A 22,142-nucleotide genomic window follows, 5' to 3' on the forward strand; every position below is an offset into this window, starting at 1 on the left:
TTAATGTTATGCTACACTCCTGATGTGAACAATCTAGACATTGTTCCATTAGTATATTTCACTTTTATATCAAGTCTCACAATTTACTAGTTTTATTTAGGGTAATGCACTTGTATTTGACATATTTACATCATTCCCATTTATTATTAAAAGCAATGTTATGTTTAGGTATCGAGGATCAATAAGACCTTCATAATGTTTATACCATCATATCTTTTATGGCAAGCTCAGAGTGTTTCAGGTTTGTTTTTATAGGTGGTTTTTTAAAAGGCGATTTTATAGCCTTTACTCTGTCTTGGGTAAAAGATTGGTTGGCAAAAATTCCTTGACTGTTTGCAAAAGTGCTAATGGGGCCACACAGAAACATGGAACTATTTATAATGGATGCTCCATAACTTTTGTTTCATTTCCCTGATGTGTATTAATTGTCACGTGAAAACATTCAGGCAAGTATTATAGTCTCTTTTCCTTCCTTCCTTCCTTCCTTCCTTCCTTCCTTCCTTCCTTCCTTCCTTCCTTCCTTCCTTCCTTCCTTCCTTCCTTTATCTTTTTGAAGGTAATAATTTGAGGAATGTTTCATATCTTTAGAGACTGTCTTTCACTGTTTGCAATTGCTAAATGACAAATTTATGACTGTATAAAATAGATATAACTAATCTTTATCCACGGTACTAAATGTAGGATTGCAATTAATATAGCAAACAAAACTTAAGGAGGCATAATCAGCAAACAACCTTTTTATTTGTGACCTCCTATCACTTTAAAATTTAATTGTTGTGAACTTCTTCTGTTATTCCTGCATGGGAAGATAAATGCCTTATGCCTCAATTCTTAATTTTAAGATTTCTGTTTGAATAAGGTACTAGAGGGCTAGGGGTATAACTCAGTGGTAGCATGTTTAGAGGTTTGATCCTCAGCACTGCATAAAAAATAAATAAGGCACTGTATTTTAGATTGTGCCACATGAAATTGCTATATTTTTCAGGTAAACAAAGAATAAATAGCAACTATCTCACATGGTTCTAAATTACAAATAAAATTCAAAGGACAAAACAGGAAAGTTAATTTATAGTCAAACCTTCTCTTCCACTCCACACAGGGGTTTACAAAGGGTAAGAAGCCTGCGATTATGAAAGGGGCATGTGGGTTTTTTTCTTTATTTGTTTTTGTACTTGTTTCTATTAGTATGCTTTCTGCTTCTTCAGGGACATGGGTAGAGAAGACAAAGTCAGTGATACTGAAATTCTTCCTGGACTGGTACTATTCTAGGATGAATCAAGTCCTGACAGGTGTGTACCACTTCTTTATGGATTTTTTTGAGAATCCCCTTGACTGAAACACTTCCATCCCTTCACAGAGTGAATGCATTTAATGACCATAGTCTGTAGAAATTCCAGATGTCTTCTGCTTTTCTCTGCAGATTCATTCACTCACTTCTACCAGACTCTATGGTCAGGATCTAATATGACCTCATGTTGGCTGTCCATTTGAGTGACTCACACTGACCCATAGGAAACATATGCTTCTTTTTTGTTGTTGCTCTAACAAATTTTGGGAATGTAAGCTGATCTCAGTGCAGCTACCTCTTCTTTGAGTTGCCTGTGAGTCACTAGACACTGCTATTGTGCCTTTTAGATATTTCAGGCAGGAGCCAGGCATCAGTCAACTGTGTCCCAATTTGATAGACACACATCAAGATTACCACTGTATGATCCCACAGTAAACCATTCTCAGTAGGTCTTCCTACAGAGAAAACCCCTTGTAACAGACTCTATCAACTCCTTCCCTGTTTTTATACCTTTGATATGTATGGGATGTGCAAGAGTTCACTATTTTGCTTGCTGTTAGATTTCTATCTTTGCAACTTTTGGAAAATGTCTCTCATAATTTGTTTTTATATTTGTTTCTTTCAGGAGTGGAGATTGAAAAATTAAATATAAGAAGAAGGAAAAATTCCAGAAGCAAATTCTGCCAGTCAGTTAGAATTCAGTGCTTTAATTCAAACAAACAAACATTCAAACACAAACAAAATAAATGAAGGGAAATCAAACTTATTAAATTATATTAACAACCAATCAGGGAAAAAACGGTTGTCAAAACAAATTGTCTGGTCTTGGGATTACAGTGAGACCACATGAAAGACAAGCATGTTTTAGTGTATATTTCTCTGAAGAAGAAGCATCTTTCCAAATTTTCTACGAATGAATTTCTTTTCTGAATCCACTGAAGGAACATCAAATATTAAAGACAGTTTAAACATATTATACTCAAAACCCTATTCAATGTTGTTTAGCAAATACAAGAGTTTAGCTAATTGACTCTTCCTGTTCCTGTATTTTATAAAATTATTTGCGAAACCAGTTCTAGATACAGCTTAAGTAAAATAGGAAATGATTAGATGAGATTCAAGTATGAATAATAAAGACTAAAGTATAAGTTAATAGTCTTAAAAGAATATTAAAAATACCAGCTACAGAAAAAAGTCTCATTAACTATTTACCTCAAAGAAATACAACACTGAATTTACTATAATTCACAGATTTATTCAACGAGTGCTTTTGAGAGTTTATTATAGTGGAGTGTTGGGCTGGTCATGGATGTAAGAGATGACACAGTCTTTAGGAAAAAGGTTCTTTTGGGTAAAGTTAGAAGATACTACAAATGACAATGTATTGAGAAATGTTCCTCTGTATATAATGGGGTCCTGAAACTAAGTAACTTTGACTCCACTCCTCTTCCTCAGGGTAAGTTTTTTCTCCCTCTATGCATTGGTGGCTTCTGGGCTCCAAGAGATGGCCCCCATTGCTCTGAATAGTCATTGTTCCCTTCAAGAAATACATATAACTGCTTGAAGCCCACCTGAGCAGGCTGGAATTCCCTGGTGTACAAGCAGAACAGCTTCTTGGTGACACAGAGCAAGGAGGGCCTGATTCCCCAGGGAAGGTTTCCTGCTGAACATCAGGTTCAGGAGCTGCTGACTCCCTCTGTCCCCAACTCTATACCTTCCAACTACAGACCAACACACACACACATACACACACACACACACACACACACACACACCAAGCATGCAATAGGCCTGAACTTGACCAATACGTGACCTTCCTGGGGTGGCAGTAGGGAGCACCTCTATTATCTTTTGGACCTGAGTACAAACAAACCCAATATGCATTCAGATGACCCTGTCAAGTACAAACCCCTGTGTCAAGGACAAAGAATTGACAAGATATGTGCAGAAATCCTGTGATCCAGTGCAACAGCCGTGTGCCTGGTGAGCCCACCCTTTGTGGCTGTGTAAGTTCTGCGTCTGCATCCTCAGGGAGCAGCCTGGGGACCCTAACCGTGCCGTGGCTCTCCTGTGCTGGAGCACAAGCCTTAGTAAAGTCTCATCCAGAAGCATTGCTCACCTCTTCCTGATTTCAGTTTTGAATTGAGCAAAAGAACACTTGGATGAGCTGGTAACACCAAAATGAGCTGGTAACATAAAAAGTGCTATACTTGTCTTCTTGTGATTCTGAATAGAGCAGCAAAAAAAAAAAAAAAAAAAAAAAAAAAATCTCAAAATACAAAACCAAAACAAACAAACAAAAAAGTTCACTCTAATTGGAGGCACCAGTACTCTTACTAAGACAAATTAATTGCACTTCTAACAGTAACAAACATAAAATTTGCAGCAGAATGAGTTGAGCATATAAACCATTGTTATCTGTTTCTAAAACTGAGTCACTGGCACGGGACTTCACTGAACCAGTGATTATTATTCTAAAAGAAGCTTATAGACTGACTTCCTGAAGTTAAAGAATGACTTCAAACTTGTCACAGCTACACCGATTTTCACTTATAGCTACAAATAATTTTTACAGTAAAATAGATAATTGCATTTGAAGGTAAAATCAAATATTCTGATGACTATGCAATATTAGAACATGAAAACAATATTCTGAGAATATTATTAGCTTTGAAAGAAAAAAGACTGATAAGAAGCTAAAATGGAAAGGACAAAACAGGGTAGAAGGGAAGAGAGCACATCACAGGGAAAAGTGGTGGGAGATGAAGAAGCTGAGCAAGCACTTTCATACCAGGCATATCAGAGCAGGGAGTGGGGCACCAGGAAGTCGGGTGTGGATGGGGCTAAGGGGCTGCCCCAGGAAGGAGGAGGAAATGAAAAGGGGAACATAATATAGAGAAATATTATTTAGACAGTTAGATGGGAACTGTTCTGGAACTTCTCAAGAAGTGGAACTCTCAGAAAGTAAAAGCACAGGCCTGTAATTCCAAGATTGTGTGTTCTGATCCATTGTGAGCGAGCAAGGTGAACTTGAACGATTCACTCGGCCTCTCACATGCCCTTCATACTGTGACATTTGGGACTCTTCAACTTTTAAGATTCCTCCTAATTTTCAGCATACAGATCTATGAAATCTTATTGACCAAGGTGAGAAAGGACAGGAACAGCAGAGAGGAGGAAGGGAGAAGGGTCTTCAGAAGTGGAAAAAAGGAGGCCCAGGGGTGACTTGTGTCAGAAGGAAGAACAAGTGAAAAGTCTAGCATGGTCTTTTAGGATGTAGGCTGCCTTGTACCCTAAGGAAAGAAGAGATCCAGTGTCCCTCTCAAACCTCTACTGAGTCACTTGAGGTCAATCACAGATGAGAAGTTGCAACTAGGAAAATTCACATTTTGTGATATGTAAAAGTCCATTTCCTCTTAATGATTCTACTTTGATTTCAGTAAGTTCTGTATTGTCCAGTGGGATATACATGCCCTAACCCTTCAACCAGCCCTCTACAGAGACCTTGGAACGTGTAAAATGATATTTTGCTGAGTTTTGAGTTCTAATTTGAAATCTTCAACTACTGAAATCTTCAACTTCTAAAATCTTCATCATTTTGGAAAATTATACATATCACAGGGCATGGGGGCTAATTCCCCCACAGAAGCACATGACACCTTCTGTATATATGGGTGTACTGTGTCTCAAATCTAACCTGGTTGTGACTAAAACTGATACAGTCACATCCCTTTTTCACTGCCCTAGAAATTTCTCCCAAAATAGTCTCAGAAAGGAAAGGGAGATCAGTGGCCTGAATGTACTTTCCTAGTGTGTCCTGTGCTCTCTGATCATCCCCAAACCACACATCCACTTTTAGACTCAGGTTCTAGTGCTGGTTCCTGCCTTCTATGCACTGTCTGCCTTTTGACATTTTATTTGCCCGTTATCCACTGTGTCTGCTCTGTACTTTAAGATGTATGACTACATAAGTTTAAACAACATTAAACTAATGAAAATGAACTCAGCATCTAGAGTGAAAGAGTTGTGTAAGAATTTCCACTTCATTTAGAGGAAATAAAGGAGATGTGTTCAGAAATGGATGCTTGATGGAGAACAATGTCAGTGACGACCATTTGACTTTCTTTAGCTAGAGCCCAGAGCATTGTTTTTCATTTAAGGAAATAAATTAATACAGGGGGAAGGAGATTTTAAGCAATATCCAGTGGTTAGACACTAATGTGTTTATACACTATGAGGAAGGAGATGGTAATGTGATGGGCTCTTGAGACTTCAGATTAGTTTCTGAAATCTCTGAAATCCTGCTCTGATATTATCACAGGTGTCTACATTTGTTTCACAATTAGGAATTAAATTATAAGTTTACAGATATCCTTAAGAGATATTTTCTAAGAACACTGAAAATTGAAGTTTTCATACTTTGTGTTTAGAAAATTACACATTTCAGCTGGGCATGGTAGCACACACCTGTAATCACAGGGACTCCGTATACTGAGACAGGAGGATTGCAAGTTCAAAGCCAGCATTAGCAACTTAGCAAGGCCCTAAGCAACTCAGTGAGACCCTGTCTTTAAATAAAATGTAAAAAAGGGCCCAGGATGTGTCTCAGGGATTAAGTGCCCCTGGGTTCAATCCCTGGTACCAGGAGAAAAAAAAAAAGGAAAGAAAACTACATCTTCTGAAGTAATGTTCCTTTCATCAGAAGTAAAACAGAGATGACATATAAAATTCATTCTTAATTTCTGCTTTACTAAAAATCCATGCATTTTTGTCTTAAAAAAAAAAGAAAACAGAAATAAAAATTAAGGTCAAATACCTGTGTCTGTTTAGGACCAATATCCATTCTTTCCAGAAGGTCTTTTAAAAAAGCAGTGACACTCGCCCAGGGGTAAATACTGTTGGAACCATCCAGCACTATGACTATGTCCAGCTGAGTGCTGCATTCTGTAATAAAAGGAGGTAGTTGGGCAAATTTGGAATCTGTCCTTTCAGAAGTCTACGAAGTGTTCTCAGGGACAAAAGCAACTCATTTTACAAGGCGAACTGATGTTGCACAAAGTGGACACACTGCTTTTCTAATTAGAAAAATAGTTTAAGATAAGTAGAGGAGATAAGAAATACTCATTGCATTCAGGTAGGATTTTTCTGACTTCATGGCAAGTAAAACACATCTCTAATTAATTTTAATTAATACTGTACAAAAGTTATGTCAGGAAATTTTTCTCAATATTTGATATAACACTTCTTATTCTAATATCTCACATGAAGTTCCTTTCCTCAAAGAGACTCACCTTTAAACACAAGTAATGTGACAGCTTTAGCTATGAAGTTTAAATGTGACTCTGTAAAGGTTATTTACACTGCATCAATTCCAAAGATAGCTACAAAGTTTGCTTATATGCTGGCAAAGCAAACATTTACCTAAATTGGTAGTGCGGGTAGCTGACAAAACACTTGAAGCATTTTGGTATGCTCCTGTGTATACATACGTCTCATTCATTGCTAATGCTTTCCAAACATGCAAGGAGATTGCATAAAATCTGTACCTTGTACCAGGGCAAAGGATTTCACCACTTCAAATGTGGGACTGACGTCAGAACAGATTCCAGTTGTGTAATGCAAATGTCCACATCTATAGGCATATAAGGGCCCACAAGCCTTTTAAAAAATTAAAAATGGTAAGACTTAAAATGATATAACAGATTAACAGATTTTAAAATACTTATAATGATAGCATGCCTTTTGTGATGAAATATTATGACTTTCTTACCAGAAACCCTCCATTTGGGTTGGTGACTAAAGTTGAGCCAAACGTCATGTTCTCCTTTACTTCTGTGACATTTGGAATTGATGTATTAACTACAAAACAAAACAAAGTTTAATGAGGGTGAAAATAAGTTTCAGAAAGTGAAATGAAGACCAGTAGAGGAAAGGCAAGGGAACAGGGGCAGGAAGGGTGGAAGGGAAAGGGGACGTACTGGGGATCTAATTGGAGCAAATTTTATCCCATGCTTGTATGATTATGTCAAAATGAATACCAATATTATGTGTAACTATAATGCACTAATAAATTTTTTAAAAATTTTTATTTGGTTTGCTCATATTATAGCACATTCTTCTGTTGGTTCAACTAAATAGACTTTCAAGTTTTACCAAGGAATATAATGAGCAAGCTAATGCAAAAGAGCTGGCTTATGTCCCAGAAACTTCGTATCACTGTTTCAAATAGTTTTGTTGAACTGTGAAAGAATGCAGAACTAGCAGGGCAATGAGAGTGTGGGACTGCTTTTCACAAGTTTTTGCTAATTAAAACAAATAAAATATTTAATTTCATAACATGGTAATAAACAACCAGTGATGAAATGCCATTTCTGGCAAGAAAAGGAAAAAATGTAGATCAGAAACACAAGTTTTCTGACTATACTTTCAAATTCTTGGGGACATCATGAAGCTTATGGTGAAAACTGAAACAAAATTGAAGAGGTGGCCAGGAATTTGGATAAAGGGAATATCATGAAGGAACTGCATTAGACACTTCAGAGAGGAATGCTAGATTCTGCAGCATACCAACCTGACAAAATTGGCAAGAAATTTCACTTATTCATATTTTTTTAAAAAAAAGTTTTTATAGGAAAAGCAAAAGCTTCTAAACCTTGTATAGTAGAATGCATAAATATTTGAAAGGAACAAAATTCAAGTTCAAAAAAAATTGTCTCACTGTTCTTTCATGTTGTCCCTCGTTTACAAAGGATTCAAATAATGCAGAGAGGTAGAAGTTATACAACTAGCAAGAAATTGTAAATCTGTGCATGCTTTATGATGACCTGCTAAAGCAAATTAGGGCAGAAGGAACTGAAATGTTATTTTAGGTGAATTTGGAAGATCAGTGAAGAATGATTACAGATTACTTCTAAAAGTTTTCTTGGGTCACTTGAAAATTGATTTCAGTGAGAATACTGGGTATGCTTTATAAGGTGACTTCATTTGATTTTACATACCTGGTAGATCCAATTTTATGCAAGGTAATGACTCATCTCTTCCAACTGGACACTTATAGACATCTCCAGTTCTGGTTTTGGGTTGACCAACTAAAGGAGAACCAATAAGCACCCTGGAAGTTAAATGAAGCAATTAACATTTTTAACAATAATAGTTTATTTAATTATTTTATGACTAATTCTAAGTTATTGAGAGTAGTTACCATGTGCATAAGTAGATAATCATCCTGTTGATAATTTAATGTTATCTAAAATAATATCATATTCATTTGAATTTTAATATATATGTGCTATTATTTGAAAACAGAATGTCCTCCAAAGTCTTATGTGTTGAAGACTTAATTCCTGGTGCAGCAATGTTCAGAGGTGGGGCTTTTAGGAAATGATGGAATCATAACCTCATGTATGAATTAAGTCATTTTATGTATTAGAATTTGAAAGGACTACTGGGAGCGGACAGAAACTGTAGGCAGGTGAGACATGGTAGGAGGAAGTAGGTCACTGGAGGCACATCCCGGGGAAGTATATCTTGTCTTCCTTCCTCCCTCCCCACCTCCTTCATGGCTGCCATGACCTGAGTAGCTTTCTTGTCCCATATCCTTTCACCATGATGTTATGTCTCATCTTATGCCCAGAGTAATGGAACCAACTGATGATGAAACTCTGAGTCAAAATAAGCCTTTCCTTCTCTAGGTTGTGTGTGTAAGGTGTATTGATCACAATAATGAAACACTGACTAGCACAATCTGTAAATATGAGAGAAATCTGATAGATTTCATTTTTTAATCTATAATTTTATCAATTTTTATTTAGATAGCTGAGTCTGCGACTTTGTTTACAAAACATAAAAATGTATTTCACTTTCCCATGAAAAGCTGATAATTTCCCAGAGAAGTCAAGAAATACAAATGTGAGATTATCAGATGATTTAACATTAGATGTGTTAGTTTATAAGCACTTAGAAAATAGGGATTATTATGAGATCCAGATTAAAATCACTATTGTCTTTTTAAACAGAATCATAAAATCACTCTAACAGTAATAAATAGAAAAAATAAAGTCACTATCCATTTTAGTTCTGGCAAGTTGTTTAACAGTCTTTCAAGATAGTTTCAGAAATGAGATGGATGAACATGGTTGATTGTTAATGTACTTGGGTGGATCCACAGTTGCTGATTCATTGCTGTCTATTCAGCTACATCCCAAGACTCATTTTTTGCCCCTAAAGGACTCCAGTCATATACCATAAGACTTGGTACTTCTGATTATCTTAGACTGTGTCTTTATTAATGACTAGAGCATACATACACTTAAGAGTTTATCTCTATCTATCTATCTATCTATCTATATATACATTTGAGGATTTAGATGTATCTCAACATTTTAAAATAATAAACATAAAGTTTAATAAGAACCTATGCAAATAACTTCACTTAACGGCATACTATTTTCTATATTAGTACAGGATGTGGGAAATCTCATTTAATGGGAGTTCATGTCAAAAAGTCTTGAGGGATTTCATTAACAGTGTGTGAACATGAGCCAACAGTGTATTTTGGTGCCAAAAATGCTAATGTGACCTTAGTCTGCATTGCTAGAAATAGATGCCCTGGTCAAGCAAAGTGATAGCCTTTCTGTGCTCTGCGCTGGTCAGGCCATGTCTGGAATCTCCAAATTCAGAGGGACATAGACACAATGGAATGTATTTAGGAGATTGTGACTCAGATGATTAAGAGCCTGGCAATTTTGTCAGACAAGAGATATTCAAGAGAAAGTTGAGGATATTTAGCACGGAGAAAGACTGTCTGAAAAAAACCTCAGAGGTTGTACAGGGTTACAAGTTGATCAGGAATAGACTTTTAAACTTCTCAAAATTTGAATGTCTTTCATATTAAAACGCAATGAAAATGTTTTCTTTAGGTCTTTCGGGCAAATTATCATTAATGGAAATAAGTTTTATAACAATTGAATTATTGAACAGACTCCTTAAAACATTCTTATAATATAATGCCTTTGCAAAGCAATTTCTGCTGTGCATAAAGAACCATAAAAATGTTCAAAGCCTTTAAGGCATAATTATTATTTCTGGGAATATATTATTAAAAATGACCTAAATTAAAGGAAGAAAGCTTAATATGCAAAGATAATACCAAGAAAAATTAAAAGAAAAATAGTCAAAAACAAGAACTAATTAATTATTTTTTATTCATTCTGTAAAATATTGCACTGTCACAAGAAAAATAGTTAATAGGATTCCATGAAAAATTATTTATCACCAAATTCAAAGCAAAAACCTACCAAATTTAGTGAAAACCTGGGGCTTATTAAACTGAAAGATTCTGAATCATTAATCTTATGACAGCAATAATAACACCTAGCATTAATTAATTGAATTTATAACATGTGCCAGACACTGTTCGAAGTGTTTTCTATGCACTAAGTAATTTAGTCCTCTTCACAAAAGATAACATAAACTTTTGTGCCAGACTTTGTGAATTCAAATCATGACTGAATTACCATTTACTTGACAATCTGATTTAGAATTCAGTTACCATCTTTGTGCCTTGTTTCTTCATTGGTAATATGGAAATAGTAAAAGTACCTATTTCACAAGATCATCATGAAAACTAAATGAGTTAATGTATATAAAATGCTTAGCACAGTATTTGACTCACTGCATGTGCTATCTAAATTTTAGTTATTCTTTATTGTTACAGCTTTATTTCAGATTATTAACCAACTAACATCTATGTAAAACATTGATTAAAAGAATAAATCAAAATATAACAAGTCATATTAAAAGATTATAGTTTTTTCAATATTTTCAAACTTTAACATAATAGGACTGAATAAATTCGCTTTATACTTAACAGTTTAGAGAAAAGAAGTGTGAGCCTACTCTTCTTCAAAGTATTTAACTTGAGGTTAGATAGACTAGTTAATGTTTGTTAAAAACATTCTACCTGTTGCGCATTTACACCAGGTCATGGAGACAGAAAATGGATAAAACACAACTCTTTTAGTTTGCTTAAAATTTAGAGGGGCAAACAAAACTATAAGTGTATATTATAATTCTGAATAGGTTTGAACTTGGTGCAACATCAGCAAAGGCTTAGAAGCAAGAAGAAAACACCACTCCTTTGATAAAGGCATGTAACTCAGGTTAGCTGGAATGTAAATTGAGGCCCGATGAGTAAACAGGGTTTGATCCACTTTAGGAAATGTAGATTTATTATATAGAGGAGGAAGTTAGGAATTGTTGAAACTTTGAAAGAGGGTGTGACATAATCACCTCTTTAATTTTAAAGCTTGTTTGCTTCAATGACAGGAATAAATTGGAGGGGAGTCAGAGACAAGACGTCAGAGTTCATAAAGTAATCCAGATGAGCATCTGAATTAAGGACACAGAGATGGAAGAAAAACTGATTCTATAAATATTTAGGACCTAAGTTATCTGAGTTTGGTGTGTGGGGCTTCTTTGTAAGCAAAACTGAAGCAAGCTAACTTGGTACAGATAGATTTCTTGGTGGCGATTTTAAGTATGCACAGGTATGAAGATGGGGGAAATGACAAACAGAAGGAAGAAAGGCCAAAAAGGTGGGGAAGGGGTGGCTTCTGTACACAGCCCGGCTCAGTTCTGCTAGGGAAAACCATGTGGAACATGTAGGAGCAGGTTATGAGCATGGTTGAGATCCTAAAAATAAATATTGCCATCTTTCCCCTCAATATTTTTATTGGTACATTATAATTATATGTATTAGTGGGATTCATTGTTACATATTTGTATAAGCAAATGATAAAACAATAAGATTTGGTCAGTATCATCCTCCAAATGTTATCATCATAAAAGAGTACAGAATTCAAAGAGAGCTGAAGACTGACATTTGGAGAAAATAACAGAGTTTTAATGAATGAAGGAGGAAAATTAGGTAGGAGTAATCAGAGAGGGAGAGGGAGTGGTGTCAGAGAAACCTAAAAGGGAAAGAAGGTCAATAATGGACATTGAGAATGGACACCATGAGTTAGCAATGGGCTTCATATCAAGCAACACAGCTAACACTGAAGGCAATGGGCTATGCTTGTATTATAAATGCAGAACTGTATTTTTCAAGGAAATGGAAACCATTTCAAGTTTAAATTCATTGTGGAAGCAACCTCCATATGGTTAGATGATGGTAAGAAAGAACTGGTAACAAATGATAATGGTACAAGAGAGGGAATGGAGACCCCTGTCAGGAAGGGTGGATTCAGGAAGCACAGTTTGTCTTAGAAGTGAGGAGGCCAACATTCCCTGGACATCAAGATATGTGCAAATGTGCTTGGAATTTCATCCACATTTGTAACAAGAGACCCATTTGACCCTCAAGAGAAAAAAATTCTCCTGTTGGATCTTGGATTTTTTTTTTTTTTTTTTTTTGATAAATGGAATATAGTAGAAATGACACTGGTCTCCTGAGGCTAGATCTTAAAAGGCCTTAAAGATTACATTTTAACCCCCTTGAAAATCTGAGAACAACACATTGTGGAGAAGTCTTTTCTAGTTTAGTAGAGGAGGGAGAGGCCACATGAAGGAGAACTGATGCTTTACCTGACAGCATGAAATTGCCTGATATCTGAGTTAAGTTCTCTGGCATCAGTTAGCCTCAGCTGAGATACCAGATGAGTAAAGTCAAATGAATGAACCCAGGCAACAGGAGAATATCATGGTCCTCAAAATATTGAGAAATTATAAATCATTTTTTTTTTTTTTTTTTTTGCTTTAAGCTACTCAGTGTTGGGTGGATTTGTTATACAGCAATGGTTGACTGAAACTGTAAGAAAGATAAAGTTTGGGTCTAGTAGCTTTCTCTCTCTCTCTCTCTCTCTCTCTCTCCCTCTTTCTGTCTTTCGCTCCCTTTCTCTCTCCCTTTCTTTTTGGAAAATAGAAGCTATAGTCATCTTTTGAGATTTAGGGGAGAGACAGTAGGGTGGTGGGCTTACAGAGACTGATTTAAATTGCCATAGACCAGTCAGGACCCCTTGGACAAGATAGAGTACTTTATAGCTGGTTAAGGATGTTCTGGAATGTAGTTCTATAATGGTGAGGAGATGGACTTTCAAAGTCCCTTTCAATTCTAAGATTTCATCATCTGAATAAAACAAATTCAACTGTGTAGGAGAGGACCAGGCTAGTTTGGAGGCTTAACCAGGGGAATCGAGTACGATGGATGAAACTCGAGTCTTAAACAGCCTGCTGATCATAAAGCTACTGTGAGTTATAAGGTAGAAGGAAAGGGAGATCGAGGATGATCCAGGGAATGTGCAGAGACCGGAGAAGGAAGACTGAATATGGAGGATGACGAGGAAGTGCGGGTGGATATGGAGCAGGATACAGCTTGCAGACATACTGGAGAAGAGAGGCTGAACTTGCATGTGATCTTCAGGGCAATAAAAAGTACCTAGGAAATGGTGATAGTTGAAAAGTGACCTGCACAGCAACTGGAAGCATGGCCTATTGCGTATTCTAGTTTACATGAAGATAAGGTATGGGAACTCAGAAAGTTGCAGAATGTAGTAGTCCAGGATTAAGGCAGGAAGTTTGGGGCTTGAAACCAACAGAAACAACAGAGTAGCAGGACCCAAGACATAAAAAACAATTCCATGGATGTTCCATATTCTGACAACAAGCATGTAGCTCTTTAAATTACATATATTTTATGACTTTAATCTTAAGCCTCACTTTTCCCAAGCTGCATAAAAATAACAAGATCCAAGAAAAGTATGAGCACAGGGTTTACGGAATTTCAGGAATCTCCAGCCTTCCCAGACTCATCATGCTGCTCTATTTCATTTTGTTTGTTTTTTATAGCACTGAACACATTTTGTCAATTGATATAGCCTATGTGTTTTAAAAGCTTTTTATTTATTTTGTATTCCTCCTTTATATTCCAGGAGAATAAAAGTTCCACAACAGCAGGATTTTTTGTTTATTTTGTTCACATCTGTATCCTTCATGAATGTAAGAGTGCCAGGGCTGGGCATAGTAGTGCATACCTGTAATCTCAGCAAGTCAGGAAGATGAGGAAGGAGAATTGCAAGTTAAAGGCCAACCTCAGCAACTTAGCAAGGCCCTAAGCAACTTAGTGAGACTTTGTCTCAAAAAATAAAAAATAAAAGGGTTGGGGATATAGCTCAATGCTAAAGTTCCTCTGAGTTCAATTCCCAGCACCAAAGACAACAACAACAACAAAAAAAACAATGCCGAGTTAAAAAATAGGCATTTAATAAATGTTTATTGAATGAATAAATTAATGGCTGTGTCAAATACTCCAAGAATCTGAATAAGACAGACCTGGAAATTTTTGATGCATGTGACCGGCTAGGAGGTCTGATTTGTGAAATCTTTCTTATTTTAGAGGCTGGATATTTTGCTTAAGGAGAATGCCATACATGTCTTGGCATGACATGGAAGGCATTTCAACAGATCAAGGTCTACAGAATTCTTGTTAGAGAGGAAAAATTGGCTGAAAACTCAGAAGGCTATTTATTGTTCAATGTTTTGGACTTGTCTCATTCTTGTTACGTAAACAATTCATTCTGAGTCCGTTTCCTGTTTAGAAAATGAGTATGATGACAACATCTGCCTAAACCTACTAGGCCAATGTGAAGACCCTAGGCACACTGTTTCAGGGACTGGGGAAATTATCATTTTAAAATGTAATGCAAGTTGGCTTTAATTGACTACATTTTATTTCTATTAGATTTGGGGAGCTTTATGGCATTTTTGCAGATTAAGAGAATTAAAGAATGTTCTGAACATCATTACAGATTTCTAGGGAAAAACCTGATAAATTCAAGGATCATCAAAGTGAGAGAAACACCTTTTCTCCAATTATCATAAGGGTTAGTGAAGTGAGAAATTTCTTCTGTTTGTACATCATTCTTGTTACTATGAACATTATTATATTTATGTGAAGAGTAGCTTGTCTCTGATGTTCCTGTTTCATATTTATGGTCCCCATTCCCCATAAAGAATAGTTTTCTGGAGAGAGGTGTCTCATATTTACAATATTTCATTGACAACCCCTTTTACCTCTTTATTATGTCTAGTACGTAGATCAAACCAAAATCACTCTCAGAGCAAACCACATTCCCTGTCAGTCAATTTAAAAAAAAGCAAATGGAGTAAGTGTTCAGTCATATTAGAGAATGAAACTAACCCAGTGACCCTATTAGCTACAGCGATTTTGCTCATGGACGATAGAGGGGTGACAAAGAAGCAAGCCAAAGAAATGACAGGTTTGGCAGTGAGGAAATTTCAATTTCAAAAGTCTTTATAAACAATGTAAAATCAACATTAAAATCTATAAGAGAAAATGTTTTAAAAAGTCCTCCTGCCAAACTTGCTTTGGAAAGAGGGCCTCAACCACTTAGGCCACTTTTTTGTACCATTCCCTGGTACAAAAAAGCGGAGTCCTCCAGGGAAAACACAGGAGGAAATCATATTTTGAAACAGGTTGGACTGAGGAGGGTAAGGAGGGATCTACAACTTGAAAATCTACTTTGGGAAGACAGGCCCACTACAGGCACGGAAGCCCCCATGAGAGGTTGCTTGAATAGCAATGAAAAGGTTCTGTACAGAAAAAATGAAGCAAAGGACCAACAGAGAGTGGAAAGTCCCAAACCACATCTTGCATTCTCCTACTTAGCTGAGACTTTGCCATGCTGATGACTACATGAAATCTGGAAATCTGGAAGACTTTGTGCAGTGCTGAGGATATTTAGATTTCTTCTCTTCAAAGCAAATTTATTAGGCCAATTGTACTCTTTCTGAATTCTTCTGAGCTGCACTGCAACTACTTGGATGTTCCTGCTTCTGCTTTCCATAATGAACAACGGCTGATCTTAATCAGAGGTATAATGTGCTCTGCTACTGAGAAAATGTGGCTTCTGAGCCAAAGATATAAAGTGAATTATACTTCACGGTAAACCCCTAAAAGGCAAAGGGGATATAACCCTGCCTTTTCTTTTAACTTTTAATCCTTCCAAAAGAATTAAAATGATGTTTTTGAGATACACAGACTGCACTAGGAATAGGTCTTTAGTGCTAGAGCCAAGAGGTAAGATGGGTCAAGATGATTTTTTTTTTCCAGTTATAGGTAGATGAAGTTATATGATTTATGAAGGTGCTCACCCCTGGAGAAAATTAAATAATAGAACCTATGTTCCTTAAATAATTATTCCATAGTGCAGTTGCCAAAGTAAGTCTGCATTCTATCTGATTTTATAAACACTTACAGATTATCCAAACATGTTTCTATGATTTATTCTGCATCACCAGTGCCTGTGTCTCTTTAGAACAATATGTTGCTACCATGCCATCCTTAAAGGTTTGGAAATTTAGGTACTGATGTTTGCTTACTTTTAAATTTACCTCTTTTTGGTTACTCTGATTTTTCACAACTTTTCCATAAAATCATTGCAAATATGGAATGTCAAATGGTATTAGAAGGGATGCTCACAAACTCTAATATGTAAAGTCTAGTACTTACTAAAAAAATGGTTATTATCAACATTTACTTTTTAATAGAGAACTAATAAGGGAAAAGGCATGGATACTTGAGATCTATTTTCAGCTCTGGCTGTTAGTAGTTATATAACTCTGGAAGAGTCACTTTTTATTTTTCATGTGGCTGTTTTTCACTGGTGGTAACAGAGTATTAATGTAGATTCAGTTGCTCAGTCAACACACAATCACTAAGTGCATATTATGTTTAAGGCCTCATGTTAGATGTAGCACACAGCCAGTCCCTGCTCACTAGACATTGTCCATACTATGTTAACTTCTCCCCCTTAGATAGTGTCTCCAACTAGCTAGGCATTATCTTGAACTCAGGCTTTTTAAAAATAGATTCATTTACATCCCAATAAAATTTATTTTCATTTCTTGTGTACATATTTATCTCTGCCAAGGAGTACCCAATTACCTATTAATCCGGTACGGAAATTTTGGAATATGCCCCTCCTACACTTTCATTTCCTGTTTCTACAGTTCCACCAAAGATTCATCTAAGTGTATTCTAGATACATCTTTCTTCTATTCCTAGGCCTTGGGCTTAATCTCTTAAGTGCTAAATTGTGCTTCCTACTTGCCCAGTTTTCAGACGCTCCTTTCTCCATTCCAACCTGTATGTAATTTCTCAAACTAAACGTCATGAAGCAACCTACAATGGTTTCTCAATGCCCTCATGTAAACTCCAGACTCCTCTGTTTGGCTTTTAAAGTCTCTTAACCTTTCCCCTTCTACTTTCCCAATATCAGATCTGCCTACTTACCATCACTTACAGTTAAGTGTATCCTTGCTTGAGTGACTTTTTGCTTAAAGTGATATTTCTTGTTCTCTTATTAAAAGGAAACTCATCTTTTGAGACTCAGCTCAATAATCATCATTTTTTGAATGCCAGTTAAATTTATCATTTATTCCACATTGTTTGGCACCATTATTTATTCCTAATTATTTCATATATGCCATCTACTAGTTTTTATAGTTGTCTTTTGCTGATATTTCCCACAAATTTAGCATGATACCAGAAACATAGGATGTATTACATAAATATCTGTGACTTGATTGACCTTCATGCATGCTATGGCTAAAGAAAAAAATTCTAATCCACTAAAATGTATTCACGGAGACAACTAAGCTAGATTTAATGAGCGAAGCAAGATGTGTAAGGCATGGTGTCTGATCTCGAAAAGGTCTTATTATTAACATTATCTTACAAATGTATATAAAATTCTGAATGGTATGCCTTGTTGGGACTAATGACACGTTAACTAACTCAGGCTGACTCCTTACTCCCTGGCGAGTGAGCAAGATCAAGGCCTCAAAGGCGGTTTCAATAGTTAATCATGATGAACCGGACCACCGTCAGGGATTGGTTAACAATAGTTCCGCGAACGTGATCAGCTCATGCTTGCCATATAGTCTTATGGGACTTTTGCCTGCGTGAACACCCCATGCCTTGCTGACCTTTAAGCTGATTGGTTCCCGCCTAGCCCCCACCCTACATAAAAGCTGTGTGATTTCCTCAATAAATGAGTTCCTGCTGTGACTGGTCTCCCTGACGAGTCTGATTGTCCTCCGCATGGAGGGCTGGGAGCCGGCGGTCAGTTGGCCTTACCTATCCTGGTCTGACCTTGTTGGGGAGTGTCCCCTTCCCTTGCCGCTGGTCGAAAAGAGCAAGGGGGCTTAAGACCCCAACAATGCCTAAAGTTCAATTCAGTGTATATTCACACCATTAGCAACATCTTTTCACAAACACTATTCTTACTGGCCAATCTATTCATTTTTTTAATTCCCCTTCCACCTGCAACCCAATATTGGTCTGTCTTCTCTTAACTACATCTCTGGTTCTGCAAATACAGGATAAATTTAAGAAATTTGCCATGACATCCAGGTCTCATTCAGGCTTAATTTTTCTTTATCCTATTCTATGGCCTTCTGATATCTTGAAAGAAAGAGAGTAGAGAATTTAGAGGGTAAAAATCTTACGACAATATGTGTATTAAAGTGTGAGATAAAGAAAGAGAAGATCAAACAGTTACACTGAGGAAATATGATTGTTTTTACTCTATTACAGTCCGTTCAGATAATTAAGGACTTCTGATGTCAGACTGCTCTAAAAGCAGAGAGATAGGACATTATGGTTTGAATAATACAGAGAGGGCATTATGATCCACCCATACCTCATGTTGGGCAGGGTAGGAGTGTTCAGAGGTAAAATGATCGGATTATGAGTGCTGTAACCTATTCAGTGGACTAATTCATTTGATGGATTTGTAATTTGAATGAAAAAAGATGACACACAAGGGACTGAGGTGGAGCAGATTATACTCCGTGCATGCATGATTATGTCACAACCAACACCGCTATTATGTATAACTATAGCGCACTAATTAAAGCATCTGAAATAAGAATGAAATAGGACAAAATCTAAAATAAAATAATAAAAGAAAAAAGGATATTTTCATAAAACATTTTAAGAATATTTGACCATATTGTAAAAATGCTTCATTTTAAGTAGGTGGTTCTAGTCTTTGGAGTTTGCTATTTCCTATATTCCTCTTCAGAAATGACGTACCTATTAGTAATCAATGAAAAGTATTTTTATAAGCGTTATATAAAATTTATGTTTTTAAAGAAAAACTCACTATTTATTGTGACTATGCACAAAGAGAAGCCTGACTAGCTGTCTGCTCACCATTATTCTCCCACAGGAGGAGCTCTCTGAACTGCAGGTGTAATTGTAAAACAATAAGATTGGCATCTAGTGCCTAAATGAATAGTTTACCTGTTTAACTCTAAAAACTGGGTGGCGGGGTGACAGAAGTGGGAATATAGGATGATGGAAGTGGGAATATAGGATAGATGGATGGAGGATTTTAAAACCTATTATATTATTAGATTTCTTATTTGGGATATTTGTTAGAAGAGTTGAAGAATTAAGTGCTCCCCCCAAATCTAGTGTATACCTAATATATAATATTTATCCTTTAAAAATGTGAGAAATCAAATTATTACTTTTGATAGTCTTTGGGGGAACATTATTAACCAAGTCTAAAAGATAAAGCAAGCTATATCTATTCTTCTGTGAAATAATTATTGAGGGCCAAAAAAAATCACTGTTATCTGAGTAGATATTAAGCTATTTCTTTTTGTTTTTGTGATTGCTGGAAAAATGGGTTTGTTTGGTTTAAGTTATTAGACTGAAGTGAAATTTAATTGACTCTTGTTCATTTTCTAAAATATCCAATTTTAGAAATGACATTTAATACAATTTGGTTAAAAAGTAAATGAACTCCAAATATTCATTTATAATTTTCAACAACTTACAATGTTTAAAAACTCTGATCCTAAATTAACTTAACCAAATGTTAACAGGTTTAAAGGATATAACAGAAATCCAATAAGGTTCATTATAAATATCAGACCAAACTCAGTAGATCAGTTAAGCACCAAAGATAAAAGCTCCTAAATGTGGAAGTGTACCCTTTCAAGGTATCATCTCATCTTCTTTCAAGCCTTGAAATTCAGTCAGGCGTATTCAATTTATTTTAAAATTAGAACAATTAAGGGACTTTTACCAAAACACATAACTACTAAATAATAACTGTTTTGGATAAGGACTCTCCTGAGGTCAATTCAAGATTCAACAGAAATCACTAGCCACTTCCTCTAATACTGCCAAGAAATTTTCTTTCTTTTACTTTAAGTCATTATTACCAAATGGCTAGATTGCATTTTCTAGCATAAATGATTCATTCTGTTGAAGTTTCATTCATAAAACAAACTCCAGCAAAGTAATATTTTCCATTACCTTGTAAAATAACTCAACAACAATAACAAAATCCACTAGCTTACCATTTTCCTTCTTCATTTTCATATTGTTGAACAGTGTATCCAAACATGTCTTCCACCGGGCCGCTGAAACTCATTGAATTTTTCACATCAACATTGAATGATACGCAGAAGCCTAAAACAACTTTAAGAGGGAAAACAAAGTCATGTTACACAATGTTAGCTAAGATCCCATCGTGTTTTGAATTATGGAAGGCATTCTTGAGGTTACCACTGAAAGCTGTGCTCTTATTAAAAAAGACCTGTGAAGCTCAAAGAACGAGAACTTCAAGGAAGGTCCTGATTTTAATTGTATTCCCAACTAAAAATCAACACAGTGGCTTTAAAGAAGACAAGTATTAACATCCAAAACAAAATTTCATACAAATTTAATATCTGTACCATTTCCAGAGGTAAGAATCTCAGCCACTGGTGAACTACAAACAGCCTCACTTCCCCATTTCAACTACAGAGTAGATCCTCAAGCCTCATGGGAAGATTTCTCCTTGCTGCTTCTAAAAGGAAAGGCAAGCTGACTGTGCATCAAGGAATGGCTTACCACATAGGCCTGAGATGTGCTGTTTCCCTTCCTTGATCAAACTGTGGGTGGAAGCTTACTCATTTGTAGACTGTAAGGTATCTGTTGAAGCAGGAAGGTTGCCAGCTGACACCTCCTTATAACATTGCTGCTGATAACCTCACAAGTGCCTGTCCAGATTAAATTAGATGATATGTACAAAAGTTTACTCAATGCCTGGCACATTCTATATATTCAATGAGAAATAATTCTCAATTTCCTTGTAGTCCAGGTAGTGGAAATCCTTTAATAAATGAGACTATCTCCTAAAAGCCTTCTGGAATCATATGTCCAAATGGATGATGCCAAATTCCTCGTTAGGTACTGGTTTATAAAGTGTACTGGAAAAGTTCCCAAGTATTCCCCTCCTGGATATAACTAAGAATTCTTTGCAAGGAGTACTGCCTTATAAATTACAGCACATCAAAAGATATATTTGGAGGTATAAATTCAGTTTCCTTTGTCAAAACCATATAACCATGGGGAATCTAAAAAATTCTCTCACAGTCCTACAGATTCCTAGTGGATTTAATCACTCCAATCTTATAACCCTTACTATAAACTTCCCCATAAATATAGTATAAATTCTGAACACTCTAATTCATACTTGAAATTTTTTTTAACAATAACAAGTGCTTATTTGATGCATAGGATTCTGACTTAACCTAGAGAAAATGTATTCTTCAAGGAAACCAACAAAAAAAGATATTTTACATTTCATAGATCAATTTATAAAGTATTCCCTGATCTCCACTATTTAGACCTAATCTCTTGTTTTACTACTAAAACCTTCTCTTTTATTTTTTAAGAAAACTCTTAGAGGTAACTGTCAAATATTGTCGACATTGTAGTTATCTCAGTGAGTTTCTTTCCTAGATTGAATCATTCCTATAAGCAGGGTCT

At 36.0% G+C, this 22,142-nt stretch overlaps 1 protein-coding gene across 1 annotated transcript in view; it reads right to left on the reverse strand.

Annotated features, from left to right (window-relative positions):
* The window catches only part of ITGA1 (integrin subunit alpha 1), a 153,002-nt gene that overhangs the window by 75,283 nt on the left and 55,577 nt on the right, over positions 1-22,142 (reverse strand). The window contains exons 2-6 of the mRNA XM_079143480.1: positions 20,687-20,807; positions 8,287-8,399; positions 7,059-7,147; positions 6,835-6,946; positions 6,105-6,232 (exon numbers count right to left, since the gene is read on the reverse strand). Coding sequence (XP_078999606.1) covers positions 6,105-6,232; positions 6,835-6,946; positions 7,059-7,147; positions 8,287-8,399; positions 20,687-20,807 — 563 coding nt within the window. The remainder of the gene's footprint in view (positions 1-6,104; positions 6,233-6,834; positions 6,947-7,058; positions 7,148-8,286; positions 8,400-20,686; positions 20,808-22,142) is intronic.

This window comes from Sciurus vulgaris, assembly GCF_902686455.1.
Source record: "Sciurus vulgaris genome assembly, chromosome: 6".
NCBI classification, from domain to species: Eukaryota; Metazoa; Chordata; class Mammalia; order Rodentia; family Sciuridae; genus Sciurus; species Sciurus vulgaris.